The sequence below is a fragment of the Salvia splendens genome, chromosome 4 (genome assembly GCF_004379255.2).
Source record: "Salvia splendens isolate huo1 chromosome 4, SspV2, whole genome shotgun sequence".
Taxonomy (NCBI): domain Eukaryota; kingdom Viridiplantae; phylum Streptophyta; class Magnoliopsida; order Lamiales; family Lamiaceae; genus Salvia; species Salvia splendens.
The window spans coordinates 29932207-29952137 of record NC_056035.1 but is presented as its reverse complement, the minus strand read 5'-3'; the positions used below and the strand labels follow the sequence as shown (position 1 = coordinate 29952137).

Sequence of the window (19931 nt, the reverse complement as noted above, 5' to 3'; positions counted from 1 at the left end):
CTTACCTGTGCATGGCCCCGAGGTAATATTGGGAAGGGTTTGGCTGAAGCAGATGCGCAGAGTGACCAGTGATTATATCGACGGAACATTGGAATTCTTGCGCAATGGACGGCAGGTGTGCCTGAAATTGGTGCCGCCTTCAGCCGAGGAGGTGTCGCTGAAGACATTCGCCTCCCTTCTGACGCTGCAGGGCCCCGCAGAGTTGTTCGAATTGATCCACTATCCGGCAGGGGAACCCCCGGGGCACGCCGCGACGGCAGAACTGGCATTTCCGCAGGACCTTCCGGACGAGATCCGTGCGGTGCTGGACTCCCACAAGGAGGTATTTGGAGTGCCGTCGGGTGTACCCCCCAAACGTCAATTCGACCATAAGATACATCTGTTACCGAATACAAAGCCGATTAATGTGCGGCCATACAAGTATCCGTATTTCCAGAAGAATGAGATCGAGAAACAGGTGAAGGACATGTTAGAATCGGGCTTAATAAGACCGAGCCAGAGCCCTTTTCTTCGCCAGTTTTACTTATAAGAAAAAAGGACGGCTCGTTCCGTTTTTGCATCGACTACAGGGCACTGAATGAGGTCACCGTGCCGGATCACTTCCCGATTCCGACAACCGATGAGCTGTTCGATGAACTGGGCGCGGCAAGGTTCTTTACGAAGTTGGATTTACATTCGGGGTATCATCAGATCCGAATGAGCGATGAGGATATCTTCAAGACGGCATTTAGGACTCACGATGGGCACTTTGAGTTCTTAGTGATGCCGTTTGGCCTGACAAACGCGCCCTCGACATTTCAGGCGGCGATGAATGCCATTTTCAGACCGGCCCTGCGGCAGTGGGTAATAGTGTTCTTCGATGACATCCTGATATACAGCCCGACGTTCATGTCGCATGTCCGTCATATTCATGAGGTGTTATCAATTCTGCGGGCACATAAATTTTTCGTGAAGATGTCCAAATGCACATTCGTGTGTGCTTCGGTGGAATACTTGGGTCATTTCATTTCAGAGGGCCAGTTGAGGGCAGACCCGGCAAAGATTGAGGCCATGGTGGCTTGGCCAAAACCGTAGACCGTAAAGCAGTCGCGCGGGTTTCTGGGTCTCACAGGGTACTACCGGCGGTTTATACAACACTATGCATCCATCGCCGGCCCATTGACAGAGTTATTAAAGAAGGATAGCTTCGCGTGGTCGGCAGCGGCGGCAGACAGCTTCGACGCCTTAAAGCAGGCAATGACGTCGGCCCCGGTTCTACGCCTCCCAGACTTTACTCGAACTTTCTATCTGGAAACGGACGCGTCGGATTTTGGAATTGGAGCAGTGTTACTCCAAGAGGGACATCCGTTGGCCTTCTTTAGTAAGAAATTAGGCCCGAGGCGTAGGGTGTCATCCACCTACCATAAAGAGTTGTACGCGATTGTCGAGGCGGTACAGAAGTGGCGGCAGTACCTATTGGGGAGAGAATTCGTTATCCACAGTGATCAGAAGAGCCTTAAAGAGTTGCTACAACAAGTCATTCAAACGCTGGACCAACAGTTCTATGTCAGAAAGTTGATGGGGTATAAGTTTCGCATTGAATATAAGACGGGAGCCTCGAATAAGGCGGCTGACGCCCTCTCTCGACGCGATATAGAGATCCCGGAGGGTGGGGCAGAGACCACAGGGGCGGACACCCGGTCGGCAGGTGAGACCCCGACGTTGGCGGAGGAGACGGGCCAGGCGCTAATGGCCGCTGCCCACCCGGTGTCGAGCATCTGGGAACTATTAAAAGCCGAAACACAGACGACGCCAGATTTAATTGAGCTGCAGGCGGCGTTGCACCACGGGCATGCCGATCCGGCAATCTCCATGACGGACGGGTTGATATACTATAACCGTCGGGTGTATGTGAGCAAAGACTCGGAGGCTAAGGGTGCGTTGTTGTTTGAGCATCATTCCTCACCTGCAGCGGGACATCCGGGAGTGGAAAGGACGTTCCGTCGTTTGGCGGCATCCTTTTATTGGAAGGGTATGGGGAAGGAGGTCAAGGCTTTAGTCGAGACGTGCTATGAATGCCAGACAACCAAATACTCGACGCAGAAGCCGGCAGGATTGTTGCAGCCGCTACCCATTCCGTCGCAAGTGTGGGAGTATGTTTCCATGGATTTCATCACGAGCCTCCCATCATCTCGGGGATTCACAGGAATAATGGTAGTAGTGGATCGATTATCGAAATATGCGCATTTCGCATTGTTACCAGTTCGCTACAACGCTTTGAAGATTGCGAATTTATTTATCGAGACGGTGGTAAAGCACCATGGCTTTCCCAAAACCTTGGTGTCGGACAGAGATCCGGTGTTCTTGAACGAAGTGTGGGATGAGATGTTGAGGTTGAGCGGCACCAAGTTACATTTCTCCACCGCCTATCACCCGCAAACGGATGGTCAGACGGAGGTACGGAATCGTGGGCTAGAACAATACTTGCGGGCGTTCACGGAGGACAGGCCTACCAAATGGGCGAACTTTTTACCATGGGCGGAGCTCGCTTTGAATTGCTTCCACCATGAGGGGCTGGGGATATCGCCTTTTCAGGCACTTTACGGCCGCGAGCCTCCACCTTTGGTCGCGTCCCCTCCTTCCGTGTCGACGCCGCCTGATGTGGCCAGCCTGATCCGCCAGCGGGGGGAGACTATTAGGATGCTTCGGGATAACTTGGAACGAGCACAGCAGAGGATGCGACGGTCGGCGAATCAGCATCGCAGGGATGTTGAGTTTGAGGTGGGAGATAAGGTTCTCCTAAAATTGCAGCAGTACAGGCAGCATTCGGTGGCGAGGCCTTTGTCTTCGAAATGATCACGTCGTTTTTACGGCCCATTTGAAGTGCTGGAGCGAATCGGCCAGGTGGCCTACCGGTTGCAATTGCCGGAAGGGAGCAAGGTCCATAATGTATTTCATGTGGGGTTGTTGAAGCCTTTTGTGGAGAACTCGCGTTGGGCGAACGCGGAGTTGCCAATGAGTTTTGCACGGGGGAAGCCGGTGTCATACCCGACAAAGATATTGGACCGTAGGACTATCTGGCGGGACGGAGCAGCTGTGGAGGAGGTCCAGCTGGGTTGGTCAGACGATGCGGGCGATCACCCGACGTGGGAACCGGCGGAATTGGTGAGTAGGAAGTTTCCAGCTCTCCTTGAGGACAAGGAGTGTTCTAAAGGAGGGGGAGTTGTTACGGGACCGGCATCGGCTAGGCTCAGGGAGCGGGAGGTGCAGTCCGAGGTGGATCTTGACGCCGACACTGGCGTATCGGCGGAGGAGCAACGACCGGTGCCAGCGAGATGAGAGCGTTCGGAGAGACGGGTCACGAGAAGGCCGACGCGGTATGGGGACTTCGTCCCGACGTGAAGAAGGAGTCTTTTATTTATTGTTGAGTCATTTAAATTATGTAATTGATTAGAATATTTTATTGCATTATTTTTACGTTGAGCGTACGTTAAGTTCCTTTCCGGGTTTTCTTCGTTGATTCTTTCCCGGATCGTAGGTCGAATCAACCCTAGGGTCCTTAGTATAAATACGTGTGTATTTTATTTCCCAACTTCAAGAAATAAAATATTTTCACACTATCTCTCTCCTTTCTTGTGCCTCACGCACAAACTCTACGATATCGTCGTCGGAATTGCTCGACGGGCAAGGTACCCGCGAAGTTCGACGTTGAATCATTGATTTGGGGAACTCTATCCCTAACAGTACAACATCGATGCCGCATCCGGTCCGGTTGAGACGGCCGAAACCTCCGGCTTCCCGGACTTGGACTTGGCCGAAACGGTGGATTTGGGATTTGGAGGGAAATCAGGAGCAGCATCATGTGAACCGGAATTCGACTCGGGTGAACCGGATTCTTTAGTCCCGATTTTCGATCCGGTTCGGAGTGAATCGCCAAAATAGGTTGTGCACGCGACAATATCTAAAAGCCGTCTAATATGATCCACAGCTTGTCGTTCCGTGTACTCCTCTGCACGGAATCATACACTTTTATTTTTTCTGATTTAAATTAAAATTTTAAATTTAAATCAGATTTTTTGGTTAGTTTCTAGTTCATCCATAACTTATAAAATTAGCTAATTAAATCACAATTTGTACACACATAAATAATATTTTGATGAAATTATAATTTAAATCAAGATTTTTGGTTAACTTTTGGATGAATTTAGCATTATATGATAGTCGATTTTAGATGATTATTATGTAATTGATGAAGATATAGTGACAAAAAGTACATGTAAATTAGGATTTTTGGTTAACTTTTTGATGAATTTAGCATTATTCTGTATTATGATGGCCGATTTTAGATATAATAACGAAAAGTAAATAAATCACAATGTTTATAAATTATGGTATGAACCAGAAGCGAATCAAAAATTATGATTTAAATGGCTATTTTTTTTAACTTAACAAATACTAATACTACAAGTAGATGGAAAATAATTAAATATAATTACCATTAATTGATAGAAACAATTTTACTACGAAATGAATAACTATGGAGCACAATTTTTATAGTTAAATAAATAGGAATTTAAGATTATGTAATAATATACTCAAACTTGAGACATGTATGACTCAAAGCACGACACTAACGATTGCATAGCCATAGTTTTATGTGTATAACATACCTTCGACAATGGTAAGGTGAGTTGGTTTGAGAGTTGCAATCTCCACCGAATCATTTAATCTTGCGCCGCGAGCCTGACTCCAACAATATAATCTAAACTTAGTTATATGTAGATGAGAACTATCATCATTCTGTTAATATTTTGTTAATTACGTAGTGCATATCCTATTAAATATTGATGATCTGACAATTTTATACTCCGTTCATCCTTTAAAAATAAAATTTTTTAGAATAACATATAATTAACATACAAAATCGAAGAATATAGGAGATATAAAAAAAAACCCTAAACCCTAAATAAAATTGCAAACTTACCAAAAATAAAATAGACTAATTTTGAGGGAGATGGAGTATATATGTTAGCTTGTTGGCCCTTTTACCTTTTTCTGGGTTCATATATTTATATTTCTACTAAATACACAGAGGTGTGTTAAATAGAAAATTTCATTTGAGACTTGCTCAGACCGGTCATGAGTTGTCAAATCAAACTAGCGATGATCGTCAAGATTAAAAGGGTGGAGGAATCTTTATTTGCATACAGATACACGCGGAAGATATGAAATATGTATTGTATTTGAATATTGATTGGTTATATAAGGGGGTAGAGCCAGGAATTCGATTCAGAAAGGGGCAAAAATATTTATATAAAGAAATTTTAAGAATACGTGGTGGGGGCTTTTATAGAGGAAATTGAAAAAAATGGAAAATTTATAGAACAAAATGATAAAAAATATTTATATAAAGAAATTTTAAGAATACGTGGTGGGGGCTTTTATAGAGGAAATTGAAAAAAATGGAAAATTTATAGAACAAAATGATAATTAAAAAAAATGTTGAGTAGGGGCAATTGCCCCTTATCCCCTTCATGTAGCTTCAGCCCTTGTTATATATACATATACTAATGATGGGATGACACTGTGTTGACATTTTTTTTTGCTATTATTTTGTCATCTGTTGACATTTTCTAACAATCCAGATCATAGTTTGTATAATATTTAAAATTCTTTCCCTTTCAAAAAAGTTCATATTTTCAAGGGACAACGAGAGTATTAATTTTACATTTGATTTTTAAAATTTAACAATAATAGCTCCTCATATATCTCATGGTGACTCAAACTCCTGACCCCTTGATTAGAGGAGAAGCGTTTTCCAAGTGAGTTGCACTTCATTGTTAGTATTAGTTTTACATCTAAACATTACACTCAATATATTATAAACTCAAATTAGTATATTAATGATCACATATTCTAAATCCAATAAGCATATATTAAAACTTCAATTAATAAATTTTAATATTAACTTTATCTATTTTTCTATATACAATATAATTTTTTTATCAACACTAACTAGGAGTAATTTATATTTTACTATATTTACTTAAAAAATTAGTTAAATTTATGATTTATTAAATTTTAATATATTATATAGAGTATTTTTTATATTGATATGTATAACTAAATTATGTCTAAAGTTTAATGTTGTTTTGAAATATTGTTAATTATATTATTATTTACTAAATTTAATATAGTAGTATATTTTTATATTATGTATCTAATTATATTATATATTTGCGAGAGTAAAATGATCTAACAAGCAATTTAATAGGTCTGATCGAATGAACCATGAATAAGTAATTTTACCAGTTCGCTTATAGATTTGATTTTTAAAACATTGGTTATGTTGATTAATACTTGATTTATCATACTAAGTTTGATTTTGACCATTATGAAATAATTATAAAAAATTGAAAAGTTATAATTATGTATTTTAACTTAAAGTTATGAAAAACTTAATAAAAAATTTTGATTTGAATGGTATTAATCTCAATAATAAAATAGTCATTTTTTTAACTAAAAGATCAGTATTCCAAAATTTTAACACGCGTTAAGTGCCATGTTTTTTTGTCTCTTTTGATGATAATGCATAGAGGTTAGTTAACTTGTGTCATATCTAATTATAATTTGTGAAATAGATGAACACAGCACATAAATGCAGAGAGAAAGAAGAGAAAGACATCATTAATTATTTAGCATTTATGCAGAGAGAAAGAAGAGAGAGACATCATTAATTACTTAGCATTTGAAATGGTGGTGCGTTTGATGTACAATGCCACATACCGAGTTAATTTATTAATTACTAGTAAGTCTTCTCCTCGTGAAAACATATTTGCTTCTTAAAAGAATAATGAAAACATGTGATGTATGCGTAGATAATTTTTTATTCAAAATACTAACATTAATACGATCTTGGAGCACTATAAAACAATTATCTTAATGTAAACATAATACTACATAATACCTTTAATGTCACCTGTGAATCCTCAAGTGTCTCTACAGTTATTTCTATCACAGTTCGTAAAACTGCAAAAACAAAATCAAGAATAATTTGAATGAATATTTTTTTTATGATTTTGCCTCCTTATTGATAATAAAATTTGAAGAAAATGTACAAAAAAAAGAAGATAAGAAACCAACCATTCTCTTCTTTCTTCTTCTTATCTCCTTTGGCTTTTGTGAGGTTTAGTCTTTCCCGCTTTAGGAGCCATTAATTGTATGCTTGGTTATGTATATGTAAATAATGTGAAACTCAAAATTAAATTTGTAGTAAGAAAGACTGAGCAAGAAGTAGCCGTTAAACTCGATGAAAAAATGAGAATGAATGCAAGATGGAAAAAATGAATGAAGGGAAGATGGAAATAATTACATCGTTGAGTAGAGAGATAGATAGGAGGATAATGTTAGAGCTTCATAGGGAAACATATTCTTATTCTATAAATAAGGTAAATCTAAATTATGAACGTAAGGGAAAAATATTCATTCATTTCATTATAAACATAGAGGCTACAATGTTATATATGCTAAGATATTCTATAAATAAGATAAATCTAAATTATAATAATTACTATGCTATATTTATGGCACAATATTCTCCCATATAATTCCCTTGATTTACCGTGATCTCGTGTGATCTTCGTGTGATCTTCTAACACTCCCCCTCAAGCTAGGTAGTGAGATTCTCAATACTTAGGATGCATAGTACTTCGTGGAACGACTTCGAGTTCACCGCCTTTGTCAAGATATCTGCCAGTTGATCTTCAGATTTAACATAAAACATTTCTACTACTTTGGCTTCAATGTTCTCTTTGATGAAGTGTCTATCTACCTCCACATGTTTGGTTCTGTCATGTTGTACTGGGTTTTCGGAGATACTTATGGCCGCCTTATTGTCACAAAACAATCTGCATGGAAGAGCCGGTCGGAGATCCAATTCTGTCATCAACTTTCGTAACCATAATATCTCTGTTAGTCCACTTTTGATTCCTCTGAACTCTGCCTCTGCGCTAGATAGAGCTACTACCTTCTGCTTCTTACTCCTCCATGTTACGAGGTTCCCCCCACAAAGGTAAAGTACCCGAGAGTGGATTTTCGGTCATTTGGGTTCCCTGCCCAATCTGCGTCAGTGAAGCCATGTATCTCCATGTGTCCATGTTTTGCAAACATAAGTCCGTGTTCCGCCGTTCCCTTCAAATATCGGACAATCCTCAAGACTTCTTCCCAATGTTCCTCTTGAGGTGCATGCATGAATTGACTTACCACTCCCACTGCATATGCAATATCTGGCCTCGTATGGGATAGATAGATGAGCTTTCCCACTAGTCGTTGGTATCTCCCCCTGTCGGTTTGTCTTACCCCTTCCCTTATCTGTAGTCCGTGATTTTGCACCATCGGGGTATCTGCGGGTTTGCAGTCGACCATCCCAACTTCTGCCAATAGATCGAGTACATACTTTTTCTGATTTATAAAAATCCCCTTTCTTGACCTTAGCACCTCAATTCCCAAGAAATATTTGAGAAGACCGAGATCCTTCATCTCAAATTCATGAAACAGATTCTTCCTCAGTTCGGCTATCTCTTTCTCGTAGTCGTACTTCTTCATCACTTCTGTAAACCAGCCAAAACATGCCCTTGGGAATTGCTTTAACCCATATAGTGTCTTCTTTAGTTGGCACACTTCCCCATCTAGAAAATCTCCGGAGAAACCAGGTGGAGGTTCCATGTACACGGGTTTTGGCAATTCCCCATGGAGAAATGCATTGGTCACATCGAACTGATGAAGTGGCCATTCCTTATTAGCGGCAACTGAGAATAGTGCTCTGACAGTGTTGATTTTTGCCACTGGTAAGAATGTCTCATCATAATCTACACCACGAGTCTGGGTATATCCTTTCGCCACGAGGCGAGCTTTGTACCTGTCGATAGTACCATCCGGTTTCCTCTTTATCGTGAATACCCATCTGCATCCTACTGTCTTTACTCCTTCAGGTAGCTTGCTCCGTACCCATGTACTGTTTTTTATCAACGCCTTCATTTCAACCATCATTGCGTCCTTCCACCGTTTATGTTTCATTGCCTCTTCGGCCGTCTGTGGGATTTCTTCTTCTTCTTCTTCTTCTTCTTCATACAACGCAACCTCAAACGCTCGAGCCATTTTGGTCAGATTCCCTTGCACGAAGTTTGCCACGACATAGCGACTCTTTTTTCCAATCTTCCTTGGGGACTATCGTTTCGGTAGAACTCCCCTTGTACTTTGACAGGGGAGCACATATCTTCTCGTGTCTCCATCAACTGTATTGTCTTAAGCCTCTGTTTCAGTAGGGTCAGTGGTAACTGGAATCTCAATTGTACTCGGTTCAGATATTACCTCGGATATCATCGGAGTAGGATCGTTGGGGCTTGGTTGAGAAGGCTCTTGTGGTGAGACATGCTCGGCGGAAGTGACAACTGGATCTGTTGGTTCCTCAATCGAGGAGCTTGGAACTGGCAAACCCAACTTAGATAGTCTATGGTACTATCTGGATCGCTCTCCCCCTGACTACTAAGGAGGGTATGGTAGAAGAATTCGGTTTCCAAGAAATTGCAGTTCATGGTGGTAATGATTTTTTTGGTGTTGGGATCATAGCATCTGTACCCCTTTTGGTTCATCCCATATCCCACAAAAACACATTTTATTGCACACGGGGAGAGTTTCGTTCTTTCATGTTTAGTTATGTGGGCGTAAACGGTACACCCAAAGACTTTAGGAGAGAGGCTGAGGTAGTCGGGGATTTGGGTTTGTTTAGACAGGATATCGAGGGCGGTTTTCATTTTCAGGATTTTGGTCGAAAGACGATTGATTAGATAGATAGATGTAGCGACGACTTCGAGCCAAAAAGGTTTGGGGACCTTGGATTCAATCATAAGGGCTCGGGTCATCTCTAGAATCACTATATTTTTCCTTTCTGCTACCCCATTCTGTTCGGGTGTATATGCACAAGAAGTTTGGTGAATGATCCCATTATCTTTACAAAACTAGGTCATCGCACTGTTAACAAATTCCCTCCCATTGTCTGATCTAAGGGGTTTTTATGGTGGTGTGGAATTGTGTTTGAATTAGTTTGAAAAAGGATGCAAATCTATCAAAGACTTCTGATTTGTGTTTCAAAAAATAAATCCATGTCATCCTAGTACAGTCATCCACAAAAATCACAAAATATCGAAAGTCATTTCCACCAACAAAAGGCGCTGGGCCCCAAACATCAGAGTGTACTAGAGAAAACATAAACTGCATACGAGTGTTTGTAGGTTTAAAATTTTGTCTGTGGCTCTTGGCCAAAACACAAGTTTCACAATAAAAATAAGAAGAAATAGAGAGATTTGGGTAAAGCAATTTAAAGTAACCAGGAGATGGGTGTCTTAGTCTTCGGTGCCAGAGCCAAGTTTCCTGTTTGTGGATTCGTGAGCCAGCATCGCACTTCCATGTTGAGCTATCTCGTCCACATAATAGAGCCCTTGCTTCTCAGTGCCACGCCCAAGAATCCTCCTCGTCTGAATATCCTGCAGAATACAAAAATCAGGGTGCATTAGGAGTGTGCAATTCAACTCCTTCGTCACATGACTTATAGACATCAATCTTTGAGACAGTGTAGGGACATAGAGACAGTTCCTAAGTCAGAGTGTGGGTGATATTTCAATCGTGCCAGAACCCACAACAGTAATTAATTCCCCATTCGCAGTTCGAATATACGATCTATCAACATCTTCACTATAATCAATAAAATCATTTTTATCCGGAGTCATTGTATTAGTTTCCCCACAATCAAATATCCAACCTTTCGATTTCTTTTCAGTGATGTCATAAACATGAAATGCAGCGGAAATATCTCGTAAGGATGAAAAAGTATTTTTTTGACACAAAATTGGGGTAGTTTTCAGAATTTTTAGCAACTGGGGGTCTCTTTTTAATTTTCTGGAAGTCTGGGGTTTTATACAGAAGTGGATGGGGTTCTTTTTTGTATTTCCCAAACTTGAGTGGGGGAAACTTATAATCTGCATAATTGAATTTAGGGTTTGGATCCTTACCTCATTTGACATCGCCTCCTCCGATTTCCGTCCACTCTGCAAAATTTTCGGCACCCCTCACGTTGCCGCCGGCCGATGGAGACTCCTGTCGCACCCCGGTTCCGACTCCGGTCGATTCCCCATGATTCTCGGCCTCCATTCACTGTGGGACCCCTTCTCCGTTTACGCCGATGGCGATTTTCGCCTGGGCCGGGGAATTGTTTTCCTTCTGTCATTCCTCCCACCAATCCGGGTATCCACTCCGTTTGAAGTAATTTTCCCAAGTATGCTTCTGCCTTCCACAATGGGAGCACCATAATTTCGATGTGTCGACCCTATTTCCCGGTCGGCTGGTGGCCGCGGGTCGTGACGGTGGCGAGCTGTTTCGGTGTGGCGGTCGTTGGTTCTGTACGAAAAACCCTTGTCCGATTTCTCCGCCAAATGAAGATTCAGTTCCACCGTTAGCTTCGTCGGTGGGTGAGGATGATGTCGGCGGCATGATTCTCCGTCGAGCCGCCTCCGTCTTTACCCATCCGTACTCCGCCTCCACTGATGGCGCCGGTTCTTCCTTCAGAATCTCCCTTCGGATTGAATCGTACTCCTGATTTAGTCCGGTTAGGAATTTGATGAGCCGTTTGGATTTTGAGTAGTTCCGGAATTGGTCGATCCCCTTATCGCAGTAGCTAATCGGTTGTTTCTGACTCCGATCTATATTGATCCACAATCCGTGAATCTTTCTGTAGTATGTTTCTAGATCCATGTTGCCTCGTTTGATGTTGATTGCCTTCTCTTCCAGGTCGTAAATCAGGTACCGGTCTACCTTGCTTTCGAACGTTACCGCGAGGTTCTCCCATAAGGCCTTTGAGGTCTGGTGATGGGAAAAATCCGCGATGATGTCGTTTTCAATATTGTCGACGATCCACGAGAACACTACAAGGTCGTTCTCTTCCCATTCATCGTATCCCTTGCTCCCTGGTTCTGGGGGATCGTTTTTGATATGTGAGTATGCCCCCTTCCTCCGATCTTCACCTTGATCAACCGTGCCCACAACGAGTAATTCCTACCATTCAATTTGAATGGTACTGCAATGCTCTTGCTGTTCCTGAGGCTTATTGCATGTTCCACCTCCTTCGTATCTTCTGTGTCTGACATGTTTTGGTGTATGTTCTGGATTCGTTGGATCGATTTTGGTAAAAAAAGGTCGAGAAATAGGTATTATCGGCTGTGATGATATTTTTCTGAGCCATGATCGTTCTGCCCTGATGCCATGTTAGAGCTTGATAGGGAAAATATTCTTATTCATTTCATTATGAATATAGAGACTACAATGTTATATAGGCTAAGATATTCTAGAAATAAAGTAAACCTAAATTATAATAATTACTGTGCTATATTTATGGCACAATATTCTCCCATATAATTCCCTTGATTTACTGTGATGTCGTGTGATCTTCTAATAGATAAGGTAACATGTTACCCGCAATCCATTTTTCTTATATATAACTACATAACTCAAAAAGAATGAAAGGCTGCAATTTGCGGGCCCTACCTTTTTAAAATAAATTTGATTTCTTCAAAATTCATCTACTAAATCTAAATCATGAATTTTAATTGAAACTACAAATTTATCAAAATATAACTAAATTCATACTAATTAAACTAATTTCTGTTGAATATTTGCAAGGAAAATTATTTTTAAAAATAAATTTTGAGCTTATGCCGAAATATTTTATTGTGTTACATAGAGAGACAGAATTTTGTCTCGTGCACATTAATTCGTAGTGCAATAACGAGTGGATCAAATCAAAATAAGTGGACGGAAGGATATAAAATCAGATCAAAATTCAAATACTAGTGATATCTTTCCCATCCAAAGTTCATTTCACAAATGCATGCCCTCTAGGAACTTCACGAGAATGACAACTTTGAATTTTGTGATTCTATTTCTCCTATGAAAGCTAATCCACCATAGAATTTTGATTTAGAATTCTTGAGAAGGGCACATGTTTAGGGATGACCCACCCTCGATTTTATACCGTGGACGAAGAAGAGGTTGAAGAAGATGGAAAATAAATTAACGGAGGTGCAAATCGCCCACGGACTGCAGGATCTAAAATCTCATGCCCTGAGGCATGTACATAGTGGTATATGCTCCTTTTTCCCCTAATTTTCCTCCATGCTTCTTCAAGTCACTTTCAACATGTATGCCAGCCAGCCCATATACTAATTTACTAACATTCAAACCGAACACTATTTGCATCCGACATGAACCCATTAATGACAAGATATAATGCGGGTTGATACGGCACAATAATGATACAAGCCTGATTTACGTGATTAAAACCTGATATTACACGATCAAACTAGATTTTTAATATAATTAACACCATAAGAACCCAATCTGTAACCTAATTTACCAAACATAATAAAATTAAACAATATTTTTTAAAAAAATTATAAAAATAATTAACTAGGTTACATGGCCAACCCAATCCAACCCAAAACTAGCTCGAACGAATCTAATAAAACTTTACCAAAATGAATTAATTTCATTTATATTCATGTATAATAAATTTCACTGGAAAAATTTGGGAAAAAATTGTCGGCAGCCCTTTTTTGTAGAAGGCCCAATTGGTCAGTTCACGGCCGATGTTAATCCATAGAAAAATGTAGTACTGTATTAATAATTTAATACTATAATAATAAATATTGAAGTGATTGTATTTCCCAACTTTCATGTTGAATAATCCACTCTCCATTGAAGAGCAACCCATATTAATCATTTCAAATTTTCAATTGTAATTCTCTCAAAATTATTCTATTTGGTTTGTTTTCATATTGACTTCATGGCCGACGTGAATCTATAGAAAAACACTCAATCCGTCTCAAGATTATTTTCCTTTTTTAATATACTATTTAAAGCAAGTATTTTATATTCCTTTTTACATGTTTCTTAAAATAAAAATAACATAATATATATTATTTTATCAAAAAGGAAATAATCCGTATCCAACTTTATGTAAATTTGTATCCTCTCAAAATTCATCTTTCCGGCTTATTTATACAAATAAATCTCGGAGTGAATTCAATTTGCCAACTTTCTGAGTTGAGTCATTCCTCCTTCTCTCTTCACATTAAACCAAAGTCAATTTTTGATTCCTCTCAAAATTCATCTCTTTGGCTTGTTTGCAATTGCAAGGGAGAATCCGTCCAGATTTCAATTGAGAGTTGGGGTTTCAGCAAGGGTTTTGATGGTTCAGCTGATGGGATCGCTGCATTCAGAGAATTTCCAAGATTCCGCTGAAGAAGAGTATGGCTCTGTCCCAAAGCGCGCTCGTCTGGGACCCTCCACTACTTTTAATCAGGTCTCCATTTACAAGATTCGACCTTTTTTGATGGGTGTTTATCCAAGGCCTTTAGCTTGTTTCTTGATGTTGTGAAGCTGGATTTTTAGGTTGATTAGAGTTGTCGTTGCTATTCCTTTTTATGAACTGATAGAAAAGATCATTGCCTCCATTTGAAAATTTTCCATTAGTTTGTTGAGTACTAGTATTAGAAATTGATGATTTTGGGGGGAAAAAAAGTCTGACTTAAGCACTTTTAATTCTTCCGAACAGAATTATAGTCAATGCATGATCATGGTTCCACATGCATTTGTGAATAATTTGGGATGCTCCTTGAATTTTCCTTATATTCCCTCCGTTCCCAAAAATTGACAAAGTTGTATATGACACGGGTTTTAATGTACAATTGGTAAAGTAAGAGAGGGGGGAGGTAGTGGAAGTAGTGTTAGTGGATTGTGGGGTTCACGTTATTAGTAGTTCAATAGACTGTCTATTTTGGGGGACGGGCCAAAACGGAAAAACTAGTCTATTTTTTGGGGATGGAGAGAGTATGTTGGAATTGTTTCCTTATTAACCGTTTCTTGCATTCTCTTTCAGCAGTTGAGCACTGTGTTGAATGTTCCACCTTCACAGTACAATCCACTTGATGAGCCGAGTCCTTTGGGTTTGCGCCTAAGAAAAAGTCCGTCGTTGTTGGATTTAATCCAGATGACGCTCTCCAAAAGAAGCAGCAGCTCAATCTCGGAGAACGCTGCTGAGATGACTGGCCATGGAAGCAAGAAAGATACGAGGCCTAGTGTTGTGTCAAGTGCTAGTGACAAGATGAAAGCTTCCAATTTTCCAGCCATGTTATTGAGAATTGGCAGCTGGGAGGTAGAGCTTCTGAATTTCTGTCTCACTGTTCTGGTCAAGTCAGCCTGACTTTTAAAGATACGGTCATTTAACTAAAAGTATATGGAGTTGATTAATGAAGTGTGTAAGTTATTAGTATGAAATAAAGATGTAAATAAATTATTATTAACTTGAAGTGAACTCCGAAGAATGCTACTTAATGAAGTATTTGGATAGAAATGGGGGAACTATGTCCTACTTTGCGATATTACATATACGGCTTAATGTGTTAATCCTCCTGCCAATGCTTATGTTGGAATTTTTGGCAGTATGTTTCAAAATATGAAGGCGATCTGGTGGTAAAGTGTTATTTTGCAAAGCATAAGCTTGTGTGGGAAGTTCTTGATGGAGGTCTCAAGAGTAAAATTGAGATTCAGTGGTCTGAAATAACTGCTCTGAAGGCTGAACTTCCTGATGATGGTCCCGGAACTTTAACCATTGTGGTAATGATTTTTCTTTATATGTGTGAGCAATCTTCACCTGTAAAGTAGGTGATTCGTTAATCTGCCGTCCTTGTTATCTTTTGTCCAGCTAGCTCGGCAACCTGCTTTTTTTCGTGAAACCAATCCACAACCCAGAAAACATACTCTATGGCAGGCAACCACTGACTTCACTGACGGGCAGGCTAGCAAAAACAAGTAAGTGAAGTCCCTGTAGATTTCATCTTTTACCTCTCGTTCACACTGTCGTAGTCAAGCTTGTGCATGAAATTCACTCTTCTTTCTCCACATTTAAGGTGCATTACTTATCTTAAGTTTAAAATAGGGAGACATGATTCAACATCTTTAACATTTCATGTGACTGTACTGTATCTCTATGAGCAAATGAATCGTGCCTTCCTTGTCATGCGTGCTTGATTATCCTTTTTCTCCTGTACTTTTGACCGGTGAACAAACACTTATTCTCCGTCTGGTAACTTTCTCAAATCTAAGACTTGCACTCTTTGTCTGCATGAGAAAAGATACTCTAAAACTTACTGAGCGTTGTGCTTGCTCGGGAGCTTAAGATATTATCTCAAAATTCTTGTGTTGCATATAGATTCTTCAGGTAAATGCAAATTTAAGAATTCTACTGCTGTTCTATTAAATTTCACAATCTTGCTGGATGTAGCCTCATGGATGAGCAATTGCTGCTCTTTTGTAGGAAACATTTTTTACAATGTCCTCCCGGCATATTAGATAAGCACTATGAAAAGCTCATTCAGTGTGACACCCGTCTTGGTGTCTTGAGCCAACAGCCTGAAATAATTCTGGAGGACCCTTACTTTAAGTCACAAGCTTCTGTACGTGAAAATTCAGAAGAATCTTCGGGGGATGGGGGAAATCAGCAGCCACATGCTGCCAAGGGATCACCCATCTCTACTTTCCAGGAAGTGGCTTCCTCGTCTGGTCCACAGTTACGGGCTCCCGAATTCGGAAAGAATCCCCTGACAGTGCAACATGTGGCTAAAGAAGCAGCATCCCCAAGCTCAGGTATAGACAAGTTTTTACCCTGTTTGATATTTGCTTCTGATGGATCCGTAACTTGGTTCCTATCACAAAAAATCTTGTCATTGAGGGGTCAATTTGATAACCATGTCGAGCATTTCATTTTTTCCAAATGCTTAGTCAATTATTAACTCTTGAAAGCTAAATCTTGTTTGCAAGCTTAATAAATTTTCAGGTTCTGCTAAATGTTCATATGCACATAATTTTCCCCCCTTTTGATTTTACTAGTGATTGATACACAAGCAATTGAAGGGAGTAGGAAGAGTATTGAGCATGATTCTGGAGGATCAAAAGGTTGGGAATCGTTGAAGGTAGCAGGCCTACGCCGCTCCATGTCAGTGACCGATCTTGTGAACCACATTGGAAACTGTATTTCCGAGCAAGTGACTTCTGGAAGCTTACCCTCAGCCAAGGCATCTGAATGCCATGAAATGCTCGAGAACATCTCCCAACTTTTGCTCTGTCACGCCCGCATTTCCTAAGGATAGGAAGTACGGTGGACCGCGACTAGGGGAGGAATAAAGAAGCGGGGAAGAAAGGGGAGAACAGGAATATTTGACCCAAAAGCATTTATTAAAAAGAAGTTCACTTCAAACATTGTACTAAGAAGACGTTTCTAAAGTTAATGTAAACAGAGTTAAATAAAAACAATGTATCGGATTACAAAGCAGCGGAAAAGACCAAAAGACAGATGATGCCGGGTATGACGACACGACACCATCCAAAGACCAAGTAAAACACTCATTTGGCTTTCACTGCTCAACATCCGTCATCCCCATCGCCGCTCAACCTGCACATTAAGAAAACAACATGCAGGGCTGAGTACTTATTGCACTCAGTGGACACACGCCAAAATCATAGTTTGTCATGCCACATCAGTGTAACCTTGGGGTTTTAAGTGTAAGAAAGTAGCCCAAGTACACAAAATATATTTCATAAATTCGACTGCGCAGTCATTTTCCGATATTGCCACCCTTATTCCCTCAATCATACACTATCTGATCCAACCATGACAAGGGGCGTGGCCACACCCCAGGTCAACTAGACCGGCCAACTTGCTCTCAGATGGCTCCCGGTCTCGTGTACACTAGCCTGAGGGTTCGCAGCCCAACAGACCCGAATTCGATTAAACATATGTGGTAAACCACTTCAGATAGGTTTCAAAACAAAACAATTGGCAAGACAAACAGTTCACCTCCATAAACATTTCCGGAACAAAGTCCGTATTTAAAGATAACCCACATAAAAGTAGGGTAGAAAAGCCCACCTCGATTGCTTAGCTTTTAAAACAGTTCCCTTCAACCACACTTTCCTCGAAAAAGATCACCCTTTTGAAAGATAAATAAATCATGATTAGAGTCAGGGTAGACGATGTTTAAACGACAATGCATGATTCCTACGTGGACGACTTCCACATCTAGCACGTTACACGAACACACACTTAACAACATCTCATAAGCCAAACACACAAAGACACGCCCGAAAACACACCCCGCACGCACCCGACACGCATACGACGTACCCAAAACGCGCACACGACACACACACAACACTCAAACTCCTGGCATACCCTTACTGTGCAACGGCTCACTTGGCTCGGAAAAGGTTCGGAAAAAGCTCGGAAAAAGGATCGGCGTCTCGGCCTGGCTCGGTGTCTCGGCCGCCTGGCTCGGCACCTCGGCCGACCGTCTCGGCCGCCTGGCTCGGCACCTCGGCCGACCATCTCGGCCGCCTGGCTCGGCACCTCGGCCGCCTGGCTCGGCACCTCGGCCGACCGTCTCGGCACAGCTCGGCACCTGTCTCGGCACAGCTCGGCACCTGTCTCGGCACAGCTCGGCACCTGTCTCGGCACAGCTCGGCACCTGTCTCGGCACAGCTCGGCACCTGTCTCGGCACAGCTCGGCACCCGTCTCTGCACAGCTCGGCACCTGTCTCGGCACAGCTCGGCACCTGTCTCGGCACAGCTCGGCACCTCGGCCGACCATCTCGGCCGTCCGGCTCGGCACCTCGGCCGACCGTCTCGGCCGCCTGTTCGGCACCTCGGCCGACCATCTCGGCCGTCCGGCTCGGCACCTCGGCCGACCGTCTCGGCCGCCTGTTCAGCACCTCGGCCGACCATCTCGGCCGTCCGGCTCGGCACCTCGACCGACCGTCTCGGCCGCCTGCTCGGCACCTCGGCCGACCACCTCGGCCGTCTGCTCGGCACCTAGTTCACACCCCTTTTCCTCTGACCCCCGATTCTCAAACCCTATACGACAAACACACCACGCATTCTACATCCCAAAACACACCCAAACACCTGGGATCATCCCTTCCAGACTCTCCACAAATCTGCCCTAGGCTGAACCCAACAACTCTCGGCCAACACACACGAAAACTCTCGAACCAAACACTGATTCCTCCGAGCCATCTCTTGGCCAAACACACCCACATACATCACAAAAGCACAACACTCAGAAACACACCCAAAGCACACACAAACAACACCCAGAAACACACCCAAAGCACACACAAACAACACCCAGAACACACCACACGCAGAACTGCGCAGTTTACTTGCAAAAATCATAGTAAAATCATACGACATCCAATGAAGCTGAAATTTACACACCACACCGAAGACACATCCAAGTTTATACGGTTAAAATTTCGTACCAAAAGGAGATCGTTTGCTCAGTCAAAACGGGGTCGGAACCCACTGTCAGTTACTAACAAAACATGCTCGACAACAACACATAATCACAAAACCTATTCAGCATCTAAACCTTCCCAAAACGTCCTACATGCATGTTTTTCGAATTAAACGAGAGTTGAGGCCTTGTGTTACCTTTCCCGGATAGTTCAACGTAGTGAAAAAGCTTTACTTCCTCTTACGACTCCGATTCACGACGAAGGGGGGTATCACCTTGAGGAATCCAAGACGATGATGAGAGGGAGTGAATGAAAAAGATGAGAACCGAGAGGGAGAAGGAGAGAGGGAGCTTACCGGTGTTGAGAGCAATTGCAAGAGAGAAAAGAGAAAAACCGATGTGGGGAGAGATTGGAAAGGGGATGATGTATCGGTTAAGAGGGAGTGGGGAGGTTGAGAAAGTAGTGGGGAGGGGGAGAGAAACCGAGAGAGAGAGAGAGAGAGATTTAATTTTAATTAGGATATTAATTTGCTTTTCAAAAACCATAAACTAAAT

At 41.7% G+C, this 19931-nt stretch overlaps 1 protein-coding gene across 2 annotated transcripts; it reads left to right on the top strand.

The window, feature by feature from the left end:
* Positions 1-14004: 14004 nt before the first annotated feature.
* On the top strand, positions 14005-17329 carry LOC121801365. Of its 2 annotated transcripts, none has more exons than XM_042200846.1 (6): positions 14005-14389; positions 14969-15241; positions 15529-15702; positions 15791-15897; positions 16403-16731; positions 16975-17329. In XM_042200846.1, the coding sequence occupies exons 1-6, from the start codon at positions 14276-14278 to the stop codon at positions 17226-17228; spliced, it is 1251 nt and encodes a 416-aa protein (XP_042056780.1). In that variant the 5' UTR covers positions 14005-14275; the 3' UTR covers positions 17229-17329. The 2 variants fall into 2 exon arrangements, with proteins under 2 accessions (XP_042056780.1, XP_042056779.1); XM_042200845.1 differs by having other exon boundaries at positions 14010-14389; positions 14966-15241.
* The last annotated feature ends 2602 nt before the right edge of the window (positions 17330-19931 follow it).